The 25,372-nt window shown below is 36.0% G+C and overlaps 1 protein-coding gene across 1 annotated transcript in view; it reads left to right on the forward strand.

Moving 5' to 3' along the window:
- Positions 1-25,372, forward strand: part of LOC132545867 (histone demethylase UTY-like) — an 88,046-nt gene that overhangs the window by 58,196 nt on the left and 4,478 nt on the right. The window contains exons 6-19 of the mRNA XM_060209539.1: positions 10,908-11,028; positions 12,469-12,523; positions 13,135-13,169; positions 13,874-13,967; positions 15,638-15,764; positions 16,199-16,297; positions 16,785-16,957; positions 20,975-21,059; positions 21,412-21,502; positions 21,854-22,015; positions 22,234-22,329; positions 22,758-23,892; positions 24,468-24,583; positions 25,098-25,197. Of these exons, the coding sequence (XP_060065522.1) occupies positions 10,908-11,028; positions 12,469-12,523; positions 13,135-13,169; positions 13,874-13,967; positions 15,638-15,764; positions 16,199-16,297; positions 16,785-16,957; positions 20,975-21,059; positions 21,412-21,502; positions 21,854-22,015; positions 22,234-22,329; positions 22,758-23,892; positions 24,468-24,583; positions 25,098-25,197 (2,489 nt within the window). The remainder of the gene's footprint in view (positions 1-10,907; positions 11,029-12,468; positions 12,524-13,134; positions 13,170-13,873; positions 13,968-15,637; positions 15,765-16,198; positions 16,298-16,784; positions 16,958-20,974; positions 21,060-21,411; positions 21,503-21,853; positions 22,016-22,233; positions 22,330-22,757; positions 23,893-24,467; positions 24,584-25,097; positions 25,198-25,372) is intronic.

A 25,372-nucleotide genomic window follows, 5' to 3' on the forward strand; every position in this document is an offset into this window, starting at 1 on the left:
ATCACTAGATGTTTGCACTAGTACATCACTAGATGTTTACACTGGTACCTCACAAGACATTAACACTGGTACATCACTAGCCATATGAAAAAAAAAACACACAATGCTGGTATTTATTGAAAGCTTCTATAATAACATGATTTAGGCAGTAGAAAGAGGGTGTCACCAGACCTTATGTTGACTGTCTGACAGCTGTTATACTTGACCCTGCTGCAGTGTGCCTGTGAACACAAAGCTGTTTCATTATTCAGGGGTTCACTGATCTTCACTACAATTAAAATGTAATAATTTTATCAAGTATTTTGATGTACAAATTGTCACCAATCAATTATTTACGGACTGAAATATTGGTAATATGTTACATCTGTGTAACTGACCTATGTCTGTGGATACCACACAAGTGTGTAGGTTGAAGTTAGACCAGCTCCCGCCTACAATCACTTCCTAGACAGGTAACGTATGGTAGCATGGGTGTTGTGGTTACATAATTGTGATTACAGGACCACACGTCAGAAATCACATGATTATATTTAGCCTTTTTATTGTGTTGGAGACCCATTGTTCACTGCATTGTTCGTAGGTAGCAGGGGTTCTGTGATAGATTAGAAAACAAACACCTTTTCCCATAAATAATCGGGACAGACATTTAATTTTTACATATTTAGTAGGAAATTGTTGATTACAAAAAAAAAGTAAAAAAATTGTTAAGAATTAGGATAAAAAAAAGTTGATTACAAGTAGTGAAATAAAAATGGATATACTTTAGATTTTTAATTTGTAGTGAGCAGGACTGAGCTTGTAATGTTAAGCCACTCGGGCTTTGATAAGTACATTGTGTGTACTGCCGTCAGTACAGAGTATATATAGGGCGCCACTGTTGTACTATACAGCCATTCTGACTGGCTCAATGTTTGTAACAGGTAAGGCAATCAGATGGCTCTATTCACATTGACATTGTTGGCATGCCACAGGGCTTACCTCAGCTTTTCAACAAAGAGGTCATATTGAAGATCAGACTTTTTCCAGTGCTGGACACTGGTCAAAGAGATCTGAGTGAAGAGTAAGATTTCCACAAACAGGTAAATCCCACACCTATGTGAGCTACAATGACAGCTTGTTTTACAACAGTAAGCTGACTTTACTACAGCGACGTGTGTGTACATGTGTGTAAGCAGATGTATGTCCACTCCACATCTGTGTGGTGTACGTGCTATTTGCACTGACAGCTGGTCACTGCCCAGTCATACCTGTTGCCACTATCTTTAAGTTTTGTTTGGGATATAAACATCAGTGCTGTGGGCATGCTATGATCAGGACAGGGAAGGATCCGATATTTGTGGTGTTTATCAGACTTCTTACCTGTACAGGTATCAAAGCATTGGTTATACCTATGTCAACAGGGGGCACTCATACAAAAACCTCTACTTTCACTTTAATGTTCCAGACAAGTGTTCCGTTGTTTCCTAGTTCAGGAAATATTCTATTCCTTTTGGAAGAAAAAGAAATGTAAACTTCCTCGTTGGACAAGGGAAGTATTATGTATATACTGGTAAAGCATTGGATTAATGATTCAGCTAGTAATTAACCATGTGTTGTGTGGTGTTTCTTTGTGTATATCGAAGCTGTGTTTGACATTGTCGACTTATAACAAAGAGATGTTGGTCTATTGTTTGGATTGATGTATTCTTATTGGTGTAAGTATATACACCAGCCAGGTGATAATAAATATATCTGTGTTTATCATTATTAGATATATGATGTTAGATTTCATTCTGCAAGGTTGTCACAAGCTGAATAACACATTCTTCTATGTAATTGTATGTAGAAAATCAAAATTTACATAAAATTGATAAAACTTGTAATATTGGTTTGCAATATTTTTTTTATGAAAATAGCAATGAATCCTGATCTGTTGAGATTCTGTCTGGAAACATTATATATTAGTAATTGACAACTTTCCTTGGATAGACAAAGTGATGGGGTTTGGGGAGGGAGGAGGAGGAAGTGGGCTGGGGAGGAGGGGGGGGGGGCAGTTAAAAATGAGATCTCTCATGTCAGGTCAGGTAAATTTGTTCCAGTAAACAGGCATTGCATGCTCATTGCTAACCCTGTAGAGTAGAAATTGTGTCATGTTAGGTAATCTGATATACATGCACTACAGTGGAGGAGGACGACTATCAACAAGGTATGGGGAAGGTACACACACTATAGTAGACACCTGTCATTATGGTAGGCAGAGGTTAAACACACTAGGGTGGAAAGGGACACATGTCAACAAGGTAGGGGGAAGGTACACAGACAATAGGAGACACCTGTCATTATGGCAGGCGGAGGTTAAACACACTAGGGTGGAGAGGGACACATGTCAACAAGGTAGGGGGAAGGTACACAGACAATAGGAGACACCTGTCATTATGGCAGGCGGAGGTTAAACACACTAGGGTGGAGAGGGACACATGTCAACAAGGTAGGGGGAAGGTACACACACTATAGTAGACACCTGTCATTATGGTAGGCGGAGGTTAAACACACTAGGGTGGTGGGGGACACGTGTCAACAAGGTAGGGGGAAGGTACACACACTATAGTAGACACCTGTCATTATGGTAGGCAGAGGTTAAACACACTAGGGTGGAGGGGGACACATGTCAACAAGGTAGGGGGAAGGTACACACACTATAGTAGACACCTGTCATTGTGGTAGGTGGAGGTTAAACATATGAGGGTGGAGGGGGACGGCTGTCAGCAAGGTAGGGGAAGAAACACACTATAATAGACACCTGTCATTATGGTAGGTGGAGATTAAACACACAAGAGTGGAGGGGGACACCTGTTAACAAGATAGGGGGAAGTTGTAGACACCTTTAATTACGGTAGGCGGAGGTTAAACACATGAGGGTGGAGGGGTACACCAATATCAGTATGGTAGGCAGAGAGTACACACACTAAATGTATGGGGACCCCTGTTAGTATGGCAGGAAAAGTGTACACATTTACACAAGGTGTAGGGGATATCTGTTGGTGTGGTAGGGGAAAGGTACTCACACTAGGGTGTAGGGGGTATCTGTTGGTGTGGTAGGGGAAAGGTACTCACGCTAGGGTGTAGGTGGTATCTGTTGGCGTGGTAGGGGAAAGGTACTCACACTAGGGTGTAGGGGGTATCTGTTGGTGTGGTGGGGAAAGGTACTCACACTAGGGTGTATGGGGACACATATCAGTGTGGTTGGTACACACTAGGGTGTAGGGGGACAGCTATCAGTATGGGGAGGGAAGGTGCACACATAGGTTGTAGGGGGGACATCTGTCAGTATGATAGTGGGGGGGGGGGACAGGAAGTACACACAGGTTTGCTTTACACACATAAGCATACATATATAGCATACCTGTCATTTACACATATGTATGTATCAGTTATACACCAGTTATTTACCACACACAGGTATGTTACATCTATTTATGTATATACAAGCTGATAGCTGACCTTTGTGACCCTTGATGTCAATATAGGAATATTGATGGCTGTGACCCAGTTATGTATTTATCCTGTCTGGCACTCAGTCTGGCTCTAGTCCAATAGACTCTGTGGGTAGTTACAACTGTTAGGGTAGACTTTCCCGGGTTTTTTCATACCACCTCAAAACCTAAACCAGCTGATCATTTTATGACATTTTATACTTCAGCTAGCTGATCATCTTGTGACATAATCTAAACTCTAGCTGGTATAAGAATCACTTAGAAATATATGGCTCTGTAGACATAGAGGATCCTGTATACATCCAATTTCACTATTATGACATGACGCTTGAGAGTTTGTGTATCTGAAATGCTAAGAAACTTGTCTTATCTTTTATGATGATGTGGTTTTGGTTTTGCCTTCATTTCAATTAAGTCTACAGCTTCTATTGAGAACAAATTTAATCATGTAGTATGAATTTTTTTATAAGTTGAATCAGCTCTTTAATAGACTTAATTGAATTAATCATAAGGGTTCATTTCTTTTGCCATGGAATCACCCAATACTTCATTCCAGACCCTCAGTGTCTGTAGGCCATATAAGTCAGCCCAGCACCTAAGTTTCCATAGGCCAGAATCAGTCCAGCCCCTTAGTTTCTGTAGGTCAGAATTCGGCAAAGTCACTTAGTTCCTACAGCTCCTTAGTTTTCATAGGCCAAAGTAAGCCCAGCCCCTTAGTTTCCCTGGGCCGGAAGTCAACCCTGCCACTTTAGTTTTCATAACCTGGAAGAGATATCAGCCATCATCTTCTTGGTCTGCCATTGTCCTAGCTGATCTGTAGGGATGCAGAGAAAGATGGACTGGTTCAACAGATCATCCATCACATATTATATCTGTTGTCATTGTGATGAATGTTCCATTCCTAAAGAGACAAATAAGCTGATTGGATACTTTGTTTGTTAAATACTCAGAGATTTCCTTTATTATATTATCGTGAATATTATCTATCAAGTACATCTCAAAGGATTAGTGTCATGGATGATAATCCCATGCTTTTCACTACAGTAAATATATTAATTCACATTATTGGTTATTAACGATGATATTCCAATTTCTTTCTGTTGCTTAACGGTAGGTGTGGCCATTTTTTCTGTAACAGTATTTGCGAGCTAGACATTCTTTTTTTATTATATCCACATTTTCCTGTCCCTTCCCTAAAAAACTCTTTAGTAAGGCTGTCACAGCTAGCTGCCTGCTGATATGGGAGTGCTGTTTTCAGATGAGGATCTGCTGTTACACATGTTTGTTGGAGTGTGAAGACATTAGGTCATGTCAGGTCATGGTTGATTGACTTAACTTTCTTTTCAGGTCTCTGAACTAAACAACCTTGGGTTTCATTAACTATATAATTTCTTGTACCTGCCAAAAATCTATCACCTGAAATTAAGTCAATTATCTTTATTTTAAAACATTGAACACCTTACATACAAACTGTCATTGAAACTATCAAGACTTGACTTTGAAAAGTTATTGGAAAGATTGACTAATGTCAGATTACATAGCAGTGTTCTGATTAAAAGATGAATGGAATATCTATGGTCCAATCTGTATGTGTTATGAATGAGTTCGTCAGAAACAGGTATAGAAATAGGAATGTTGATTGTGTTTTAAATAGACATCAAAGCTATGTATAGTCCAATATATCTGTGTCTGTTGGCGCATGGACCTAAGTGTCTAGGAGGAAATGATGCATGTGAAATAACAATCATGTTTCTTACCTGGAAGTTTATTGTTAAAACGTAAGTCTGGAACTTGTGGCAGGTAAACTTGAGTCATAACTTGTATATGATGATAAAAAATCTAGGAATGTATACATCAGTGATAAGTTATGTTTACCTGGTAGGTATATTTACAATTCAAAATAAGATTGTGTTACAGTTGTATTATGTCTGATTCTATTTATACCTTATTGCTGGGATTAAGGCTTCACGAAGTTGACATAGTTTAGCTTGACGTCAAGTTAAGTTGAAATCTATTTATGCTGAAGTTAAAACAAGGACTTTCAGGTACATTTGAAAATCAAAACAAGAATTATTACAATGATTCTGAAGAATTGGGCCACGTGTGAGTTGACTATTTATGCTAGTAGACGCGTGTTGTCCTGCTGCATTATACAATTTCTTAAAGTGTTCACACTGCACCATACAATCTTTGTTATCATGTTGCAGCACACGACAGATGCACTATACGCACAGGTGAACTTTTTTTTTTTTTTTTTATTCGATGGTATTCTCCACGCTGTAATTTCTGTTGTATGAGTGCAGGTACACAACAATTGTAAATCCCATGCTCCTTTCACAAAGTTTTATGTTTCATGTCTAAATTACACATTTTAATGGCATTTTAAAGTTGTTGAGTGTATTGTAGCTAGGTCTCAAAAAAAAAAAAACATCTTGAAAGATGTAAATACGAATGATTGTTTCACAAGTTAAGGCTACATGATAGCGACATTAATTTACTCATGTGGTTTAAAATTGTCTCCCTTGAATATTTGATGTGGTTCATTTTGATGAGTATTTCCTGAATGTAAACATTCCATCCTGTATATCTGTCAGTCATGTCATCAGTTTGATAAATGATTGATTTCAAATTTATGAAATACGTCTCACAGGTTTTAGTGTCGAATTTGTTTTAAGAACAAATCTGACATATATGACAGTTGATATCCTTTATCAGAGCTTTGTTAAGTTGATACAAGTAACCATTACACGTTGTATTGTGCACTGCTATTTACATACTGCTGTTATTAATCTGTTTTGCAAAATTCTTTTTATAGGTGTGTTACTCCAGACTTGTTATACCGTGTAGCATTTTCTTGTTTGTGCTTTGTGACTGTAGTTCATAAACTGATCTGACATAACACTTTGTTATGTATAGGTTTGTGGTAATGATCTGATCAAGTTACTTTTGTAGTTAACTGTTGAGAGGATGTTAGGTGATTACTGGACAGACAGGTAAGCTGTCAATCCAGCCACAGCTTCTTTGATGTTTACGTATACAAATCAAGATAAAAGGGAGGTAACAAGCAGACAGGTGTAGGATAGCACAGGTAGCTATTGGCAAAAGATATAAACACAGACATTTCTACAGTATTTGTTAAGTAGGGTTAGTCTGCAAGAGCATGTCAAAGATCTGAAGATTTCAAGTCAGTGGAGGTCAAACCAGGCCTAGATCTAGACAACTCACAGTTGTCTCCCTGTATAACATACAAGACCGAGAATTGTCTCCCTGTATGTATAACATAACTGGCCTGGCCTGGCCTTGAGTTGTCAACCTGTATAACATACCTGGCCTGTATTTGTCACCCTGTATAACATATCTGGCCTGTATTTGTCACCCTGTATAACATACCTGGCCTGTATTTGTCTCCCTGTATAACATACCTGGCCTGTAGTTGTCACCCTGTATAACATACCTGGCCTGTAGTTGTCACCCTGTATAACATACCTGGCCTGTAGTTGTCACCCTGTATAACATACCTGGCCTGTAGTTGTCACCCTGTATAACATACCTGGCCTGTAGTTGTCACCCTGTATAACATACCTGGCCTGTCTTGTCATCCAGTATAACATACCTGGCCTGTATTTGTCACCCTGTATAACATACCTGGCCTGTATTTGTCACCCTGTATAACATACCTGGCCTGTAGTTGTCACCCTGTATAACATACCTGGCCTTGAGTTGTCATCCTGTATAACATACCTGGCCTGTATTTGTCACCCTGTATAACATACCTGGCCTGTATTTGTCACCCTGTATAACATACCCCTAGTATACTTTTACCACCTTTTACTATACAAGGTTGGTGTATTTAATTTGTACATACTAACATGCATACCTCTCCATTGTGTTGATAGATAGACAGATATGTTAAGTGTGACCCGCTGGAGACATGACCTGAGTTTGTTAACCTTCTACGCTTGCTGGGTGGTCTAACGTAATAGACAGACTTCCTATTTATGTAAATAAGCTGTGGTTTAGACATTCATAAAAAAATTATGAACTCACTCAGTGAGTGACATTGTAAATCATGAGGATAGATTTTGTATTTATAACTCTATAAGGGAATAAAATTATATATGATTGTTACAATTAATGAAAAAAATACCAAGTGTGCTGTGTTGACAGACAAACTTAAAAACTGTCTGGGATACTCTGAAGCATGTTACCTGTACCCAATAGTCAAAGTAGGACAATCTTATACTCTGGAGCTTGTTACCTGTAGCTAGTAATCAAAGTAGGACTATCTTATTACCCAATAGTCAAAGTAGGACAATCTTATACTCTGAAACTTGTTACCTTTATGTAGTAATCAAGTAGGACTGTCTTATACTCTGAACCATGTTGTCCATAGGTTAAAATCAAACAGATCCCTCTTGTATATCACTGTGGATTATTGACTTGGTTCATAAATATTTGAATGTCACAATAGATTTTTTCCATTAGGAAATTTGCTATCAGTTTGTTCCATTTTTTTTCCAGAAAATTGCAAATATAAAAGAAAAAATAAAACTGAGGATAATGTTTGATCAGTTGTACCAAACTTATCTTTGTTTTACTGTGTTCTAACGTTCAGTTTTTTCCATCCTACCAAACTGGTCACTGATGTGATTAAAAATGCCTTCAATTGTACCAAACCTGTCTTTAAGACAACACCAGTATTAATCAGCATACGGAATTGGGCATCACCCGTTTGAACGTCCCCCACATCATACATAAAATGAACACTTTTAATATGATCACAGTCGAATCAGCTTTAGTTTAATCTTGAAAACTGACTCCACAATATTACACATTTACAAAGGCCTTACACTAACTTAAATATCCACTGAAATTCATTTACAAGAATGTTTGAATTCCACTCAATAAACTTGTGTGATAACCATCGTGATACAGGTACCAGTTGGCCGCCAGCAACTAGTTAATTAGTCCTTAGTGTTTTTATTGTAATTAGTGATATTACATGATACTTTGTTGAATGAAATGTTGACATGCGATGTGCCTTATTTATAATTTGCAGGCGTTTCTTTTCATCTCTGGGAGACAATAGGTTTTATACCTTTAAGTACACAGTGACTTTTACTTTAAATTTTGTCATTTGAAGGCATGACATCTACAGAGGATAGTGTAAAGTCTGCTAAATCCTAATTTGTCTTATCCTCAACCAGATCGCAAGCTGTCCCTGTTGGTTTAGCTAATTTATGTGTTATGTTAAAACCATTACCTGGCGTCTTACTTCTGACTCATTTATGTATGTTCAAAAGTGATTTAATTATTGCCTCGTAACTCCCAATCAGATATATCACAGATTTTTTCACAGGAAACTCAGGCAAGTCTCAAACTCTCCATGATACAAAATAGACTGATATCAGTCCAAACTTCCATCCCTAAAGTTGAGGGAGCCAGGTTATAAAGGACCATACACCAAGAAATGCTACAGCCCCAGATCCATCTCCTGTTTACACCATCTGCTTGAATCTTATAACTTGGGACACTAGCTCAAAACTCCCTCCTTCGTTGCTAATTAAAGGAGCAGATAAAAAGTTAGTTGTAATTTAATGTTTGACCTGGTGCCATTCAGAGGATATTGAACATTTTTGAAACTCAAAATATGGCAATTTTTTTGTTCTGCTGTTTTGAGGAGCTTTGACTTTGACCGACTGGCCAGGATCTCTGATCTCTGGTGTTTGTTACTTAATCTGGTTGTTTTGGACCCCAAATATATCTTGATGTCTTTGTTACTGATTGAACTGTTCAGACACTGAGTCAGTACGACGTAGAAAAATAATGAATCAGCATAAAATGTAGAAAATGATATAATGTAGAAATACGGAGTCAATATGATGCAGAAATACAGAGTCAATATGATGTAGAAATACTGAGTCAGTATGATGTAGAAATACTGAGTCAGTATGATGTAGAAATACGGAATCAATATGATGTAGGAATACAGAGTCATTATGATGTAGATGTAGAAATACTGAGTCAATAAGATGTAGAAATACAGAGTCAATAAGATGTAGAAATACGGAGTCAATATGATGCAGAAATATGGAGTCAAAATGATGCAGAAATACTGAGTCAATAAGATGTAGAAATACAGAGTCAATAAGATGTAGAAATACTGAGTCAATAAGATGTAAAAATGCTAAGTCAATAAGATGTAAAAATGCTAAGTCAATAAGATGTAAAAATGCTAAGTCAATAAGATGTAAAAATGCTAAGTCAATAAGATGTAAAAATGCTAAGTCAATAAGATGTAAAAATGCTAAGTCAATAAGATGTAAAAATGCTAAGTCAATAAGATGTAAAAATGCTAAGTCAATAAGATGTAAAAATGCTAAGTCAATAAGATGTAAAAATGCTAAGTCAATAAGATGTAAAAATGCTAAGTCAATAAGATGTAAAAATGCTAAGTCAATAAGATGTAAAAATGCTAAGTCAATAAGATGTAAAAATGCTAAGTCAATAAGATGTAAAAATGCTAAGTCAATAAGATGTAAAAATGCTAAGTCAATAAGATGTAAAAATGCTAAGTCAATAAGATGTAAAAATGCTAAGTCAATAAGATGTAAAAATGCTAAGTCAATAAGATGTAAAAATGCTAAGTCAATAAGATGTAAAAATGCTAAGTCAATAAGATGTAAAAATGCTAAGTCAATAAGATGTAAAAATGCTAAGTCAATAAGATGTAAAAATGCTAAGTCAATAAGATGTAAAAATGCTAAGTCAATAAGATGTAAAAATGCTAAGTCAATAAGATGTAAAAATGCTAAGTCAATAAGATGTAAAAATGCTAAGTCAATAAGATGTAAAAATGCTAAGTCAATAAGATGTAGAAATACTGAGTCAATAAGATGTAAAAATGCTAAGTCAATAAGATGTAAAAATACTGAGTCAATAAGATGTAAAAATACTGAGTCAATAAATAAAAACTGAGTCAATAAGATGTAGAAATACTGAGTCAATAAGATGTAAAAATGCTAAGTCAATATGATACAGAAATACTGAGTCAATAAGATGTAAAAATGCTAAGTCAATAAGATGTAGAAACACTGAGTCAATAAGATGTAGAAATACTGAGTCAATATGATGTAGAAATACTGAGTCAATATGATACAGAAATACGGAGTCAATAAGATGTAGAAATACTGAGTCAATAAGATGTAAAAATACTTAATCAGTATGATGTGTAGAAGAAAATGGCATTCAATATTTTCATGATGCATTTTTCATAAGAAAAAGAATAATCATTTGATTTTTCTGCCATGATTTTATTTCAGGGCAGTGGTTTGTTTTACCTGTCAAATCCAAACCAGGAAGATATTTTGCAGTACAATTCATTTATAGAAGCATTTCATAATGTGATGAAGACTTTTTCTTTGTATATTACAGGGCTACGAAGGCTTTCCAGGAAGTGTTGTACAGAGAGCCGGGGTTTAGTAAGGCTAATGAGGTCCACATACGCCTGGGATTGATGTCCAAAGTCGCTGCCAACTATGACGCAAGCTTGAAGGTGAGGAGATTGTTATCACTTTTAATAATTGAATGGAGAATAACACTTGGGGTTATTTAAAAATTCCTTAGTGTTGGTAATTGATGCTTCATGCAGGAAAAAAACTAATTTCCAGGAAATTAACTAGTACAATGTATTTGTAAAATCTGCATACTTTAAGTTTTTTTTTGTTTTCATCATCAAAGCACATTGATTAGAAGGTTTTCTTTTTATGGTTCAATAAAAGATCACAAGAGCAATAATTGAAAATCTAACATCACACCATTTGTTGATAAGAAATCTCCTTCACACAAAAGACTACAAGTGAAGAGTAATGAAATGTGAATCAACTTGATTCTACATGTAAGTTTACAAAACCAGCACTGTAAATAAAATGAGAAAAAGGACAAGGAAAAGATGACCAGGTGTTTAGGAAGGGTAAGCTTCTTCTGAACAACACCTGCCATGAAAATCAGGTAAAGTCCAAGTAACCATAATGTCAGGTTCTCAAAAAATAGAGAACAAGAAAACAGCCAGGTATACTGTTGAGCATCAAATGCAAGATTTTAATGTCAAACAACAAAACTATCAAGTATACTCTTTATCAAGAATCAATCACAACAATTTTCATATTGAACAAGTAGATGGAAAATATTGCTCACAATTCATGAGACTGTTGACGGAATATTTCTGAGAAATAATGAACTCATCACAATTTTTAACAATGTCTGTTAACAAGTAATGACATCAGAAATAGTGGAGGATGTTGTAGAAACTTTTCTCACAGATCGGTGATTGGTGTAATGGCTACAACCACCAAGCGATGACACAAAATAAGTAAAGCTAAATACGTTGTCAGTCAACATGCCTCAGTACGGTGTTTATGACATTATAAATGACATTATCCCTTTTAATACAAATGCACTGAAAATGCTCTGATTCAGTATCAATTGATTTACTATAAGGTACAAGACAGACCTCCCCAAAATATTTTTTGCTCCACCGTTCGAGGTAAAGCATAGGGTGTGGGGGGCGGCACACAGTGTTACTGATATTTCTCACATCCCATTTTCATGTGCGTCTGTTGAATCAGTGTCATCTAGAGAAACTCTGAACAGATTTGTTTCATATTCACCCCATAGTATCATAATATTAACTTCTATACCTGATGGGACTTTGACTTACCAAGCAGTATTCTTTTTCTTATAGACATTTTCAATTTTCACCTCCTTTTAGAACAGCCAATATATCTACCCTAACTTTATCAGATGGAAAATTTACGATGGCCTCAGGTTGTTGGGTGCTGGGTGGCTTGCCATCATGACAGAGTATTGAAACATGTAATGGTGTACATTGAAGAGTAGGTATATAAGAAATGCTTAAAGTTAAAACCAATATTCAGTGGAGATTAGGTATTAATTTAAGTTAGTTATTTCTAACTGTATGTCGGTCTTTTTGCAGCACTTTCACCAGGCCCTCAAAGACTCCAACCCCTGTTCCCTTTCCAAAGCACAAAGTGAGTATATACCAGGAGTATATATATTCTAAACCACTCTTTCCTAACAACAGTGTTTAAATGAAAGGAAATATGTTTCCTGTGTTCTGCATTTAATCTGGAATAAGCAAGTTCATGAGAATATGATTTAGTTTGCTGTTTAGCATTTCATGAAATTTAATGCAGAATTCTGATTTGATACATAATATGTTTTAAATGTTTAGTATGCACACTGTGTTACTGAAACACTGCATAGGAAAAGATTAGGTTGGATATTTTATTTATCAAGCTAGAACAAACTGTAGCAATTGATGCCTTATGCAGGATTTATTTCATTTTTAGGTTAATTTATTTATTATGAAATCTTTGATGTAAAACTGTTTTGATCCTAGGTGAAAAAATTAACAAAGAATGTAAACTTAGATCACTATAATGTTTAAAGATCAAAACATTATTCTAAAATCATAAATATTTATAAAAATTCAAGATCAAAGACCTTACAGATCAGAAGTATATAAACAGTTCTCAACTTTGTCCTTTAGATGTTGCAGCGATTTATCGAGGAAAGAGATTTTAGATTTATAGTTTAAAGATAAAAGACATTATTAACATAAGCCTTTTTTTATTTCTAGTTCGTCTTCAGATTGCTCACATACTTGAAGCTCAGGTAAGATATTTACTCTATATAACTTATATGTTAAGATATTTACTTTATATGCCTTATATGGTAAGATATTTATATACCTTATATGGTAAGATATTTACTCTATATAACTTATATGGTAAGATATTTACTCTATATAACTTATATGGTAAGATATTTACTTTATATGCCTTATATGGTAAGATATTTATATACCTTATATGGTAAGATATTTACTCTGTATAACTTATATGGTAAGATATTTTTTCTATATACCATATATGATATTTACTCTATATACCTTATATGGTAAGATATTTACTCTATATACCTTATATGGTAAGATATTTACCCAATATAATAATAGAAAATAATGGTCTCACCAGCTGGGTTTACTTTAACAACAGAAGGATGGTGATCGGTCATGACTGCTGTAACAAAGCAATGGTCTCCTTAGTCAGGTTTTATTGTTATGAGAGGAGGGTGGACTCTGAAGACAATGACAGAAAGGGTTGGGTCTGAAACATGTTCTACTTCAGCTACACATGGACGAATGTTGTTGCTTAAGATAGGTTCTACTTTATTGACAGGAGAGGTCTCTCATGCGAGGTTCTACACGAGTGACAGATGGAAAGGTCTCTTAAAACATACGTACACAAGTTATAGTCTCTTAACTTTATTCTTGTCTCTATATTTTTCTTATGTTTATAATGATTCGTCTGTTTCAGGCAAAATACAAACAAGCTAAAGAAGCCTATGAACAGTTTGCTGACCTTGATAGTTCTGAGGACCCAGTCAAAGCCACAGCACTTAAACAATTAGGTAAGTTAAAAATTCACAACTATGATGTTGCTGAATCTGATATACTTTTATGAAAGTTTAACACAATTTCCTCACAAATTTCTATTTAGATACAAATTTTCATCTTTCATCGTAATAAGTAGATATCTCCAAGTGTTCATTGATTTGTAGACTTAACTAAGAGGCTGATTTGTAGACATAACTCAGAGGCTGATTTGAAGACATAACTCAGAGGCTGATTTGTAGACATAACTCAGAGGCTGAAGACATAACTCAGAGGCTGATTTGTAGACATAACTCAGAGGCTGATTTGTAGACATAACTCAGAGGCTGATTTGTAGACATAACTCAGAGGCTGATTTGTAGACATAACTCAGAGGCTGATTTGTAGACATAACTCAGAGGCTGATTTGTAGACATAACTCAGAGGCTGATTTGAAGACATAACTCAGAGGCTGATTTGTAGACATAACTCAGAGGCTGATTTGAAGACATAACTCAGAGGCTGATTTGTAGACATAACTCAGAGGCTGATTTGTAGACATAACTCAGAGGCTGATTTGTAGACATAACTAGAGGCTGATTTGTAGACATAACTCAGATTTGTAGACATAACTCAGAGGCTGATTTGTAGACATAACTCAGAGGCTGATTTGTAGACATAACTCAGAGGCTGATTTGAAGACATAACTCAGAGGCTGATTTGTAGACATAACTCAGAGGCTGATTTGTAGACATAACTCAGAGGCTGATTTGTAGACATAACTCAGAGGCTGATTTGTAGACATAACTCAGAGGCTGATTTGTAGACATAACTCAGAGGCTGATTTGTAGACATAACTCAGAGGCTGATTTGAAGACATAACTCAAAGGCTGATTTGTAGACATAACTCAAAGGCTGATTTGTAGACATAACTCAAAGGCTGATTTGTAGACATAACTCAGAGGCTGATTTGAAGACATAACTCAGAGGCTGATTTGTAGACATAACTCAGAGGCTGATTTGTAGACATAAATTAGAGGCTGTTTTGAAGACATAACTCAGAGTCTGATTTGTAGACATAAATTAGAGGCTATTTTGTGGACATAACTCAGAGGCTGATTTGTAGACATAACTCAGAGGCTGATTTGTAGACATAACTCAGAGGCTGATTTGAAGACATAACTCAGAGGCTGATTTGTAGATGTAACTCAGAGGCAAATTTGTAGACATAACTCAGAGGCAAATTTGTAGTCATAACGCAAGTGAATGTGACATACGTAGACGTATCATGACTTTTAAGTGTTTGTGAAATACGTAGATGTATAATGACACAACTGTTTGTGATATACTTAGATGTATCATGACTATCATGTGTTTGTGATATACATAGAGGCATCTTGACTGTCATGTGTTTGTGATATACATAGATATATTATGAATGTTAAATGATTGTGACATAGGTCTGTGTCTTGTATATTCTGTTGAGTCATTCGAGCTTGTGATTGTGTTAATTTGATGAATGACATGAATTTTAGGTGTTACAGACACCTTCACGGTTTAGGAAATCAAACGTCAGAACACTGTAATCATTGACTTAAATGTCTTTTATCGCAATAGAGATATCAGTATGATAGGGTTCTGTGTTAAATACTGCAGTTGTTTCTTTATTTCTTGAATAATTAAAGGCTTATGCTTTCTGATGTTGTAGGTTGGCTCTTTCATACTGTTGATCAGCTTGGTGACAAGAATACGCGTGAGGGACTTGCTATCCACTACCTGAAGCAGTCTCTAGAGGCTGACACTACAAACGGACAGACTTGGTACCTCCTTGGAAGGTAAGGTTGTTAAAACTTGTTCTCAGAAAGAAAAGAATCTATTTGATATTGGTCATGTTTGCAAAAACAAAGCAACATAATTTGATACTCTATCTTTTTTCAATAAGTCACCTTAAAACCTGTACCTTCAATTACATATTTCTCCTGAATGGAATTGAATCATTTAGCACAGAACTGTAGCTATAAAGTATGCTGTTTTGAAATATGATTTAGTTAAAAAATTAATTCATTCAACAGACCAATATATATTTGACCAGGTGATTATTTATGGTTATGAAAACCTTTTATGAATGTTTCTCCCTCCGAAAATTTGCATTTTGTTTTAAAATATCTCCCCATTCACATCAATAGTCCTAAACTTTCTGAAAAAAAAACTTAACAAAACTATGTAAAGAAATATTGAAGAATGATTTCCTCATCATCAATTTTTCCAGGTGTTTCTCAAGTCTTGCCAAAGTCCACGATGCCTTTGTATCGTACAGGAACTCCATTGACAAGTCAGAGGCCAGTGCTGACACCTGGTGCTCAATAGGGTAAGTTATCATCTTTATTTTGTAAAGGTCTGGCAAGGCTTTATCAGACTGTATCATGGAGATTTAAATGCTAGTCAGAAATTGGGTAATAACTGTCTCTGGTGAAAGGGAAATCCGACATTCCATTGATAATCAGAGAATGTTGTGTAAGAAAGAAACAAGACTTTGGACAAGTTATGAAAATGAAGTGTTATATAAAATCAAAGAGTCTGGCACTCAGTGGGATAACACAGAGTTCATTTTCTAGCACACAAGTAACACACAGTACTTTTTGTCTGGCACACTATAGGGTAACACACAGTACTTTTTGTCTGGCACACTATAAGGTAACACACAGTACTTTTTGTCTGGCACACTATAAGGTAACACACAGTTCATTTTTCAAGCACATGATTAAGCGACACACAGTTTGTCTATCGCACTGGTAAACAATTCATTTGTTTAGCACACAAGTAACTCACCATACTATTTTCATTGTATCTTGTAGAGTACTATATCAGCAGCAGAACCAGCCTATGGATGCCCTGCAGGCCTACATATGTGCTGTGCAGTTAGACAAGTCCCACACTGCGGCATGGACTGACCTTGGCATCCTCTACGAGTCCTGTAACCAACCGATAGATGCGCTCACATGCTACCTTAATGCTACTAGAAACAAAGGTAAATAAACCTCCATAGACATTAGAAACAAATGCCACAAAATTCCTACCTATACCACGTAATAAAGTACTACTACCCCTGTAATATAGTACTACCGACCCTGTAATATAGTACTACCACATGATATACAGTAAAACTCACTTGTGTTGAACACGCTTGAATAAAGAAATATAGGATAAATTGAATGTTTTGATTGGTTCCGATATTTTCTCTTCTTTATCTTAGTAACCTAAACACGGATGATTCAAATACTGTTTAGTTGAATACTGTGTTTGTGTTGAATATATTTTGTGGTCTTTCCCTCTAAATTCAGCGAAAATTTCCTTTTTGGTGTTGAACATTCAGGCATTACCTTATCTGGAATAAAAAAATCCTGGCTTTGGTCCAAATGGCTGTGTGTACATGGTCAGCTGCATCTGTTTCTAACAAGACTTTTTGTAATTTTCGATCAAGCATTAATCCCTGTGTTTACTCATGCACATATTGTAGTCTATAAGGCATAAATCTACTGATGCAGATTGATAAAAATACTAGTTTGTCATTGACACATTTGTTTCTGATTTTAAGTACATATACTGATATACATGTACAGATACAACGTGCAACTTTTATTTAATTCTATTTGAGGGTTACGCTCTTACGGTGCTGTACATGTAAATTTTATGGTTCACTGACATTGCCGCAGCCTTCATCTTTTCGTAACCCACCTCGATGCTCTTAATGTTATATCAATGTAGAATGTATATGAGTACATATTTATTGAGCTTTATTTTAAAATATTGTTGACTGGTGTTGTTACTCATAAAGATATAAATGTGGGTGTAATAATTGTATCACTATAGGTATCGAAATCACTAAGTTATGTGTATGAGAGTGGGTGCGTATCCACACATGGGGCATTTCAATAACAAGTGTTTCACATTACATTTTTCGTTTTATATTCTTAAAACTGTTTAATTATATAAGAGATTGTTAGTGTATAAAATTACAAAATATTTTTGTTTATTTTTAACTTATTCATTACTGTCACGCCATGTTGTTAGACAATTCAAACAATGGTATAATTCAAATATTTCATTTGGTCCCTTCAACTTCGACATCTGTGTTTTACTGTAGTACCACCTATCCATGTAACAGAGATCTATCTATCCCATGTGATATAGTACTATCTCTTAATATGATAAAGATCTCCCTACCTCTACAACCTATCACCTTTAAAAATGATCTACCTCCTGTGAAAATGTTGTACTTCCTACCCATGTGATAAGGTACTTTACACCTCTGTAGTAAAGACCTACCACTATGATAAAGTGGTACCTGTCCCCTGTTATAAAGACCTATAGACCTCTGTTGATGAAGTATAACCTCCCCAGTGATATAGAACTACTTTCCCAGTGTAATGAAGACATAACCCTATAATAAAGTACTATCTGTGCCTTGAATAAAGACCTAAGACCTCTTGCGAGTACTGCCCATTCCCAGTAATATTGAGTACTACCCACTCTGTGATGAAGACCTACCCACCCCTATAATAAAGTGCTGTCTATCCCTGTAACACAGTAGAATTTACCCATGTAATAATACACTACCTACAGCCTGTGATATAGTATTGTCTACACATCAGCCTTTGTGATAAAGTACTACCTACCCGTGTAATTAAGTATTATATCCTATGATAAAGTACTAACTATGCCTGTGATAAAGTACTACCTACCCATGTAATAAAGTATTATATCCTATGATAAAGTACTATCTATGCCTGTGATAAAGTACTACCTACCCTTGTAATAAAGTATTATATCCTGTGATAAAGTACTGCCTACCCTTGTAAACAAGATCTACCTACCCTCTAAAATATAGTTCTACAAGCCCCTGTAATAAAGTACTGCTTCCTGTTATAAAGTGTTGTCTGTCTCCTGCAATTGAAAACTACCTCCTGTGATATAGTGCTACCTACCCCATAATAATGTACAAGTTAACCCTCTCAACAAACAAAGATGAAAGCTATGTTTAGTATTCAATGTTATTGGTGCTAATGGTCTTGGTGATGGAGGACCGTAATCAGTCTGTGTTTGTCTGCCAGTAAAAGCTAGTAATGGTATATAGACACCAATTCTCATTTTATTGTACATTGTTGTTAAATACATTTGGCAAAATCTGGTCACTGCAACTAAAAACAATAGAATGCACCAAAGACATGTTAGATCATGCATTTCATAGACTGTTAGCTTTTCACACTTGACTGAATGTGTGAGATGTTAATGACAAAGTATGAAGATTTGATGCCATCGAGACGTCTGTGATGGAGTGTTGGGATAGGAGAGAGAAGTTGATAGCCTATACAATGTAATTAAAGGCATATGGAACAACATGCAGTTTTGCATGTATAACATCATAAAATGGAACTCCTTCCAAGTCATGTTGTCAAAACTCTTAATGCATGTGTAGTCTACTGAGAACTGATTTCAGTGTTATGCAGTGACAGGAGCCTTTCTTCACAATTCACATGCATACCACAGAAATAGGCATTTGGGTAGCAATTATCATCTGTATTTTGTTCTTGTATGGACTAAAAAAAAATATTAAGCAGATTTGAAGTATAATTGATATTTCCAAGCTGAGTTTTGTTCCATGCCTTTGGGAGAGCGTATTGATCGTGTGCAGCAGGCTGCCTTCGCGACTTTAAACCATTTGTCTTACTTCTCTCATATAACAGTGAATCACTGACTTTCACTGTGGCAATTACACTTATTTGTGGCTGGCATTGTCTTCAGTATTCCAACTGCAAAAGATAGAGTCAATTTGAATATTTACTTTATGAAAATATTAGATTTGACGAAACATGATAGCTTATTGAGAATTAAAGTTACGTACAAAATGTATACTATATAACAATGGTTTAAAACCACCAAGTAATAATGGAAATTACCTGTTAGTAACTATTTGTGCTAGTAAGTGATATCAAGAACACATCAATTGTATGGAATATTTAAATTGATGTTATTCCAGTTTCTGCCAAATTCTATTGAGCATGTCTGCCTAAATTCCAGATTTATGAGGGTTAGACTTGGAAGCATCTAATAGCAGACAAATGTTGAGTCAAGTAATAAAAGATTCTAATAGCTTTGTAAGATAGCAGTAAAATGCACGACCTAATTTCTTGGTGATATTTAAATTTCTTGCGTATCGATTCTTTGTGATCTGTCTCACTATTGGTACATGGGATAGAGTTACTGTAGATGTACAAATGGTTTGTACGATTTATATGGACCATTAATATAAACTTGTCAATTTATACGATCAGTTGCCGTAGAACAGGTGTATAACATAATTGTACATCTATAGGGTTTTGATAGCTGTACGAAAGATTTATACATTATACGGAGAGTAACTATAAAACAGGACTGCTGCCCATTATAGTTACGGTAGCTGTGCAAAATATTTGTACATTTTAAATGGATTTGTTACTTTAAAACAGTCTACAAAAATGATAGCACATTTATAGAATTACGGTAGCTGTACAAATCATGATTTATTTCATTTGATAAGGTAATAATCCAAAATGAAATTTCATCAATACTTTTCAAAATGAATATTGAATATTACTCATGTCTGGCCATCCCACCTAATACCTTTAACTTCTGTCACATCCACCTCATTCATAATAAAGTATTAACTTGAGACATTTTGGTTTATATTTACCCAATAGTATCATAATATCAGGTCTTAGACGTGGTCTTTTTGAGATGGTCATTGGCCAAGGCTGAAAGATCAATGGTCACATTTGACATCTTTTTTCATATTTATTTCTAACAATGAGACTTAATGTGCATGGGAACATCCATGCCATGTAGATCATGCTATGTACCTATGTAGTACATTTGAGCATGCAGTAATAGACAAGAACTATTGGTTTTTTACATTTCTTTTCTAACCTGTGACCTTCTGACCAGGTTTATATCTTTTACAGCGACTTTGATAATCTGTGTTAAATTTTTTTTTTCTTTTTTTTTACAGAAAATTTCAACTCTAATTTGGCAACAAAGATAAAATTTCTTCAGCAGAACCTTGATAGCGTTAGAGTGCAGTTGCTTCAAAATAAGTAAGTACAGTACCTGATACTCTTTGTCAGGTATCAGACTTGTGTAAACTTTTATTTGTGTTTGTGGTAAGATACATTTTTTTTAGCAAAAGTGAAGTCCTATCTCTTCGAGGAACAGACATATTTTAGTGCAATCTTTGTTATTAAAAAAAATAAAGTATTTTCCTCAGTCATAAACACTGTATTTTGGTAGTTTTTCATTTTTTTCCCATTATTGTTTTGAAAGAAGTTGTAATAATTTTGAAAAAAAAATTAATGATAAATGAATAAATCAACAAATGTTGAGGGGTTTTAGACAGGTGTGCGAGGACCTGCTGTTGGTATGTATTGTATGGATGTTGATCTATTACAGGCCTAGAACTCTACCTAGCATAGAAGAAGCTTGGGCTCTGCCCATTCCTGCAGAACTCACATCTCGCCAGGGGGCCACAGTGACCCCACAAGTAAGTATTTTCAAAATCCTTCAGAACTCGCATCTCGCCAAGGGGAAATAGTGACCCCACAAGTAAATTTGGTCTATAACCTTTCATCAGGTATAAACTAGGTACATAATTTTTTCCACATAGGGAAGATGTCTTTTTCCTTTGTACATGTTTGCATATATATCTGTTTCCCAGAATGTATAATGCTGAGCTTATTTCAAACATGCATTAGGTTTGCACCGAGGATATCTCAAATAAAAAGTGTTAAGAAAGGTCCTGTTTTGATTCAGACCTATCTAAAGGCATACTTGTACAGTGATCAATTTTTTTTTTTTTACATTTTTTGTTATTCTGTAACTCTCCCTCTTACAGCAGCAGGGAAAGGCACCAATGATGCATTCCCAACCAATGGGCCCACAATCTGGAATGGTTCCCAACTCTGTGTCTCCAGGGCAACAAGGGTCTTTTGCCGTTACCTCAGGAGGTGCTGAAGAAGGACCCATCAAAAAGAAAAAAGGGCAATCACGCAAAAGGGTAAAGAACATTTGTTTTACTGTTATCAATTGATGTTGGTGTCTCAAAGTGTGATTCTATTTAGTTCATTACCCAAAAAAAGGAACTGGAAGCATACTGGAATGTTTTGCACATAATTTTTTATATGTCTGGAATAGACTGATTAATTGTTATATAGGATGCTGATTGATATGAGTATTAAAAGGGACATTGATAAATTATATGTTTTGTACCTACAGCCTGCCACAGAGCCATTGGACCCCCCTACTCCACCCCCTCCCCAGTATCTCACCCCACAACAGATGCAGATGCTTCACAGACTGCAGCAGAATCAGGTGAGCCAAACTTTGTGTCTTGTTTAATGTCAATTAGGATCTTATGTGTAATGTGAATCCTTCACATGTCAGGAAACATTCACATCCTGGTTATTTGCATAATATTTTTTTCTTCGTCAATTTTACACTGCTGTCATATAAACATTTTGAGATTTACGGCGCATTGATAGGATGTCACAAGATACTATAGGGCACAGATTTCAGAAGAGATCTGAAATAAAAAGATCTTGAATATTTCATTTCATTTTCATTCATTAAATTTAGGTACCTGTTGTTTAAATGGCAATTGCATAAACAAATTCAATTTTGAAAGTAAACATTTGTCAAAGAATATAGCTTGGACATTGAAGTACAAATGCACTATCAGGCTAGAGAGAGCTTGTTCAAGGGAGATAACTCTTGCTTAACTTTTATCATCAATATTACAGTCGTCCTTGGACCCCCAACAGAGGCAGCTCCTCCAAAATCTGCAGCATCAATACTTTCTTCAACAGCAGCATCAGATGAAGATGCAACAGGCTCAGCAGCATTCCCCAGTGGGTCCTGGGGGCCCTGCACAGGGAGGCATGGTTGGACCTAGGTTTTCCCCTGGGTCCCGTCCCCCTCACCCATTCCAGACCTCTCCTGGGGGTGGGACACCTCCCTCACCCATGGGGTCACAAAACCCTATGGGAGGGATGGGTTTACATCATGGAATGCCTCCTATGCAAGGAGGAATTAAAAATGAACATGGAAACTCAGAGGTAGGAAATGAGGCAGCTAAAATGCCACCCCCACTTCCCCCTGGTTTTGACAGGATGGGACACGGACAAGGGGGAGTTCATGGACATGGTCTGGATATGCTCAATGGGATGCCACTTCGCAGTCCCCATCCAGCCATTTCCGGAAGTCTACCTCAGACACAGCAGCAAGGTAACATTCCAGGCAATATAGCACCAACGCCACCACCATCTCAGGGATCTGGGCCTCCCAGTTTGTCACCGCTAATGGTCAACGCCCCACATACAGCTGGTTTCCAAGGCAGCAACAACAGCCAGCGGCCAATGGGTTCAAACAACATGTCATCATCACCATCTTCAGTCTCATCACTTTCATCATCAGATCAGGGACTGCCAAAAGACCTTCAAAGCTTTGTTAGTGATCATTGGAACAAGAATGATATAGCTTTATTGTCGTCTCGTGCTGACGATCCTACCTCAATTGCGGAGGGCCTGCTTGCGCAGTTTTCTTGTGGCTCAAACTCAGACAATAAAAAATCTGCTGAGCAGGCCACACCACACACTGCAGGTGGGGATCCTAGTCGCATGCCCACACACACAACGCCACAAACAAAGGACGTTAATTCTGATATGTCCAGTGTACATTCCTCTGTGTCTCAGGGTAAAGCCAAACAGGAGGAAGAGAATACAACTGGTTCTTTCTCCCAGCGGGAATACAGCGTCAAGTGTGATATAGACTCTAAAAGACCGGGAATAACTATCCAATCGCGCGTCATCCCATCTACTTGTAATCTAAACATCTCCATGAATGGCAAAGAAATACTCAAAGCCTGCAAGGGACATGGTGAGTAGCACATGAAGATAAATCCCATGCAAGGAAAGGTGGGATGTAATCTATTATATTACTAGATATGAAATTACATAGGGAGGTAGCATTTAGCCTTAAGTCATATATACCACTAGATACAATTCTGTATAGATTTGAATTTTACTTTTCGTAGTTGTCCTGGTTTTGGACTAGTTAATGGGTGTTTGATTTTGAACATACCTATTAACTTTTGTCCTTATATACAGACATAATAGACAATTATGAAATTTTCTTCCAATGTAGAAATGTTTGCTTGGTATGTTTGTTTGTGAAATATGATGTAATTAATTCTGGCATGGATATTACCAATGATAGAGTATGTCATAGAAGGTAGTATGTAGCCTTAAGTCTCTTCATTTTCAGATTATCAATATTTGATTACATACATATTTTTTATGCAAGGTTTCTTATCATAATCTTGATGCTAAAAAAAAAGGAACAACACAACTTTGACTTTGGTTTTGAAATTGTATTACTTTCTGTGTTATTTTGCATTGACAAATGATTAGCTAGGTTGAGGTCTCTAAAATACTCATTTTTCCACACTGTAGGGAAGAATGGTATCACAACAAATTTATTAGGAGATCGATGTCCACCTCGTCCTCCCTCACCACCATACCCCCCACTCCCTAAAGAGGCACTCAACCCCCCAACTCCCAGCGTTTATGTGAGTATCTCATTGTGGATTGCTAATGATAAAGGATTGTTTTAAATTATCTTGGTTTAAAATTGACCTCTGTGAATGTTTTTGTAATAATGGAATAATTTAATTTATTACTATGTTTATCATCAGTTTTTGAAAGAGACAGAATATTCTTAAAAATGTATATATAGATTAATGAAATCTTTTTACGAATTTAATTGTCTGGTAGTAGAATCTCTTTTTTCAAATATGATAAATGATGGAGCACAGCTGTAAAGTTTGTTCAAATCAATAACAAAGTCATATACATTTAGCAAACCTAGGGGGTGTATCACTATATGGGAAGATGTGATGAGTTACAGAATATGTGACAATGGATACATATAGTGTATACCAGTATTACATACACAGTACCTGGTGGATATGACCCTGTATTGATTATAGGGGGAGTTGGCAGGAATTACTGGAGGGAATCCTAGGGTCAAAGTCAGGTTGATTTCTTTATGTGTTTCTAATTTATTATTAATATCTTTTACAGCTTGAGACCAAAAAGGATGCTTTTTCCTTAGAACTTCAACAGTACTGTTATTCACAGCCGGTTGTAGTGATTCGTGGGCTAGCTGGTGCTCTCAAGTTAGGTTAGTTTTCAATTTTCTCACTCAATGTTTGTATACAGCTTATACTGTAATAATATACAGAGGAGATTTATCCCACAGATATAATGTGCATTTTTCCATCAAATTAAATGTGATAAATTATTTTGAAGAAAATTCTGCATAATTTCATAGTAATCCAATGTAATTTAATTTTAAT

Source organism: Ylistrum balloti, unplaced genomic scaffold (assembly GCF_031769215.1).
Source record: "Ylistrum balloti isolate Yb309-2 unplaced genomic scaffold, AGI_CSIRO_Ybal_v1 Utg369858, whole genome shotgun sequence".
Classification (NCBI taxonomy): domain Eukaryota; kingdom Metazoa; phylum Mollusca; class Bivalvia; order Pectinida; family Pectinidae; genus Ylistrum; species Ylistrum balloti.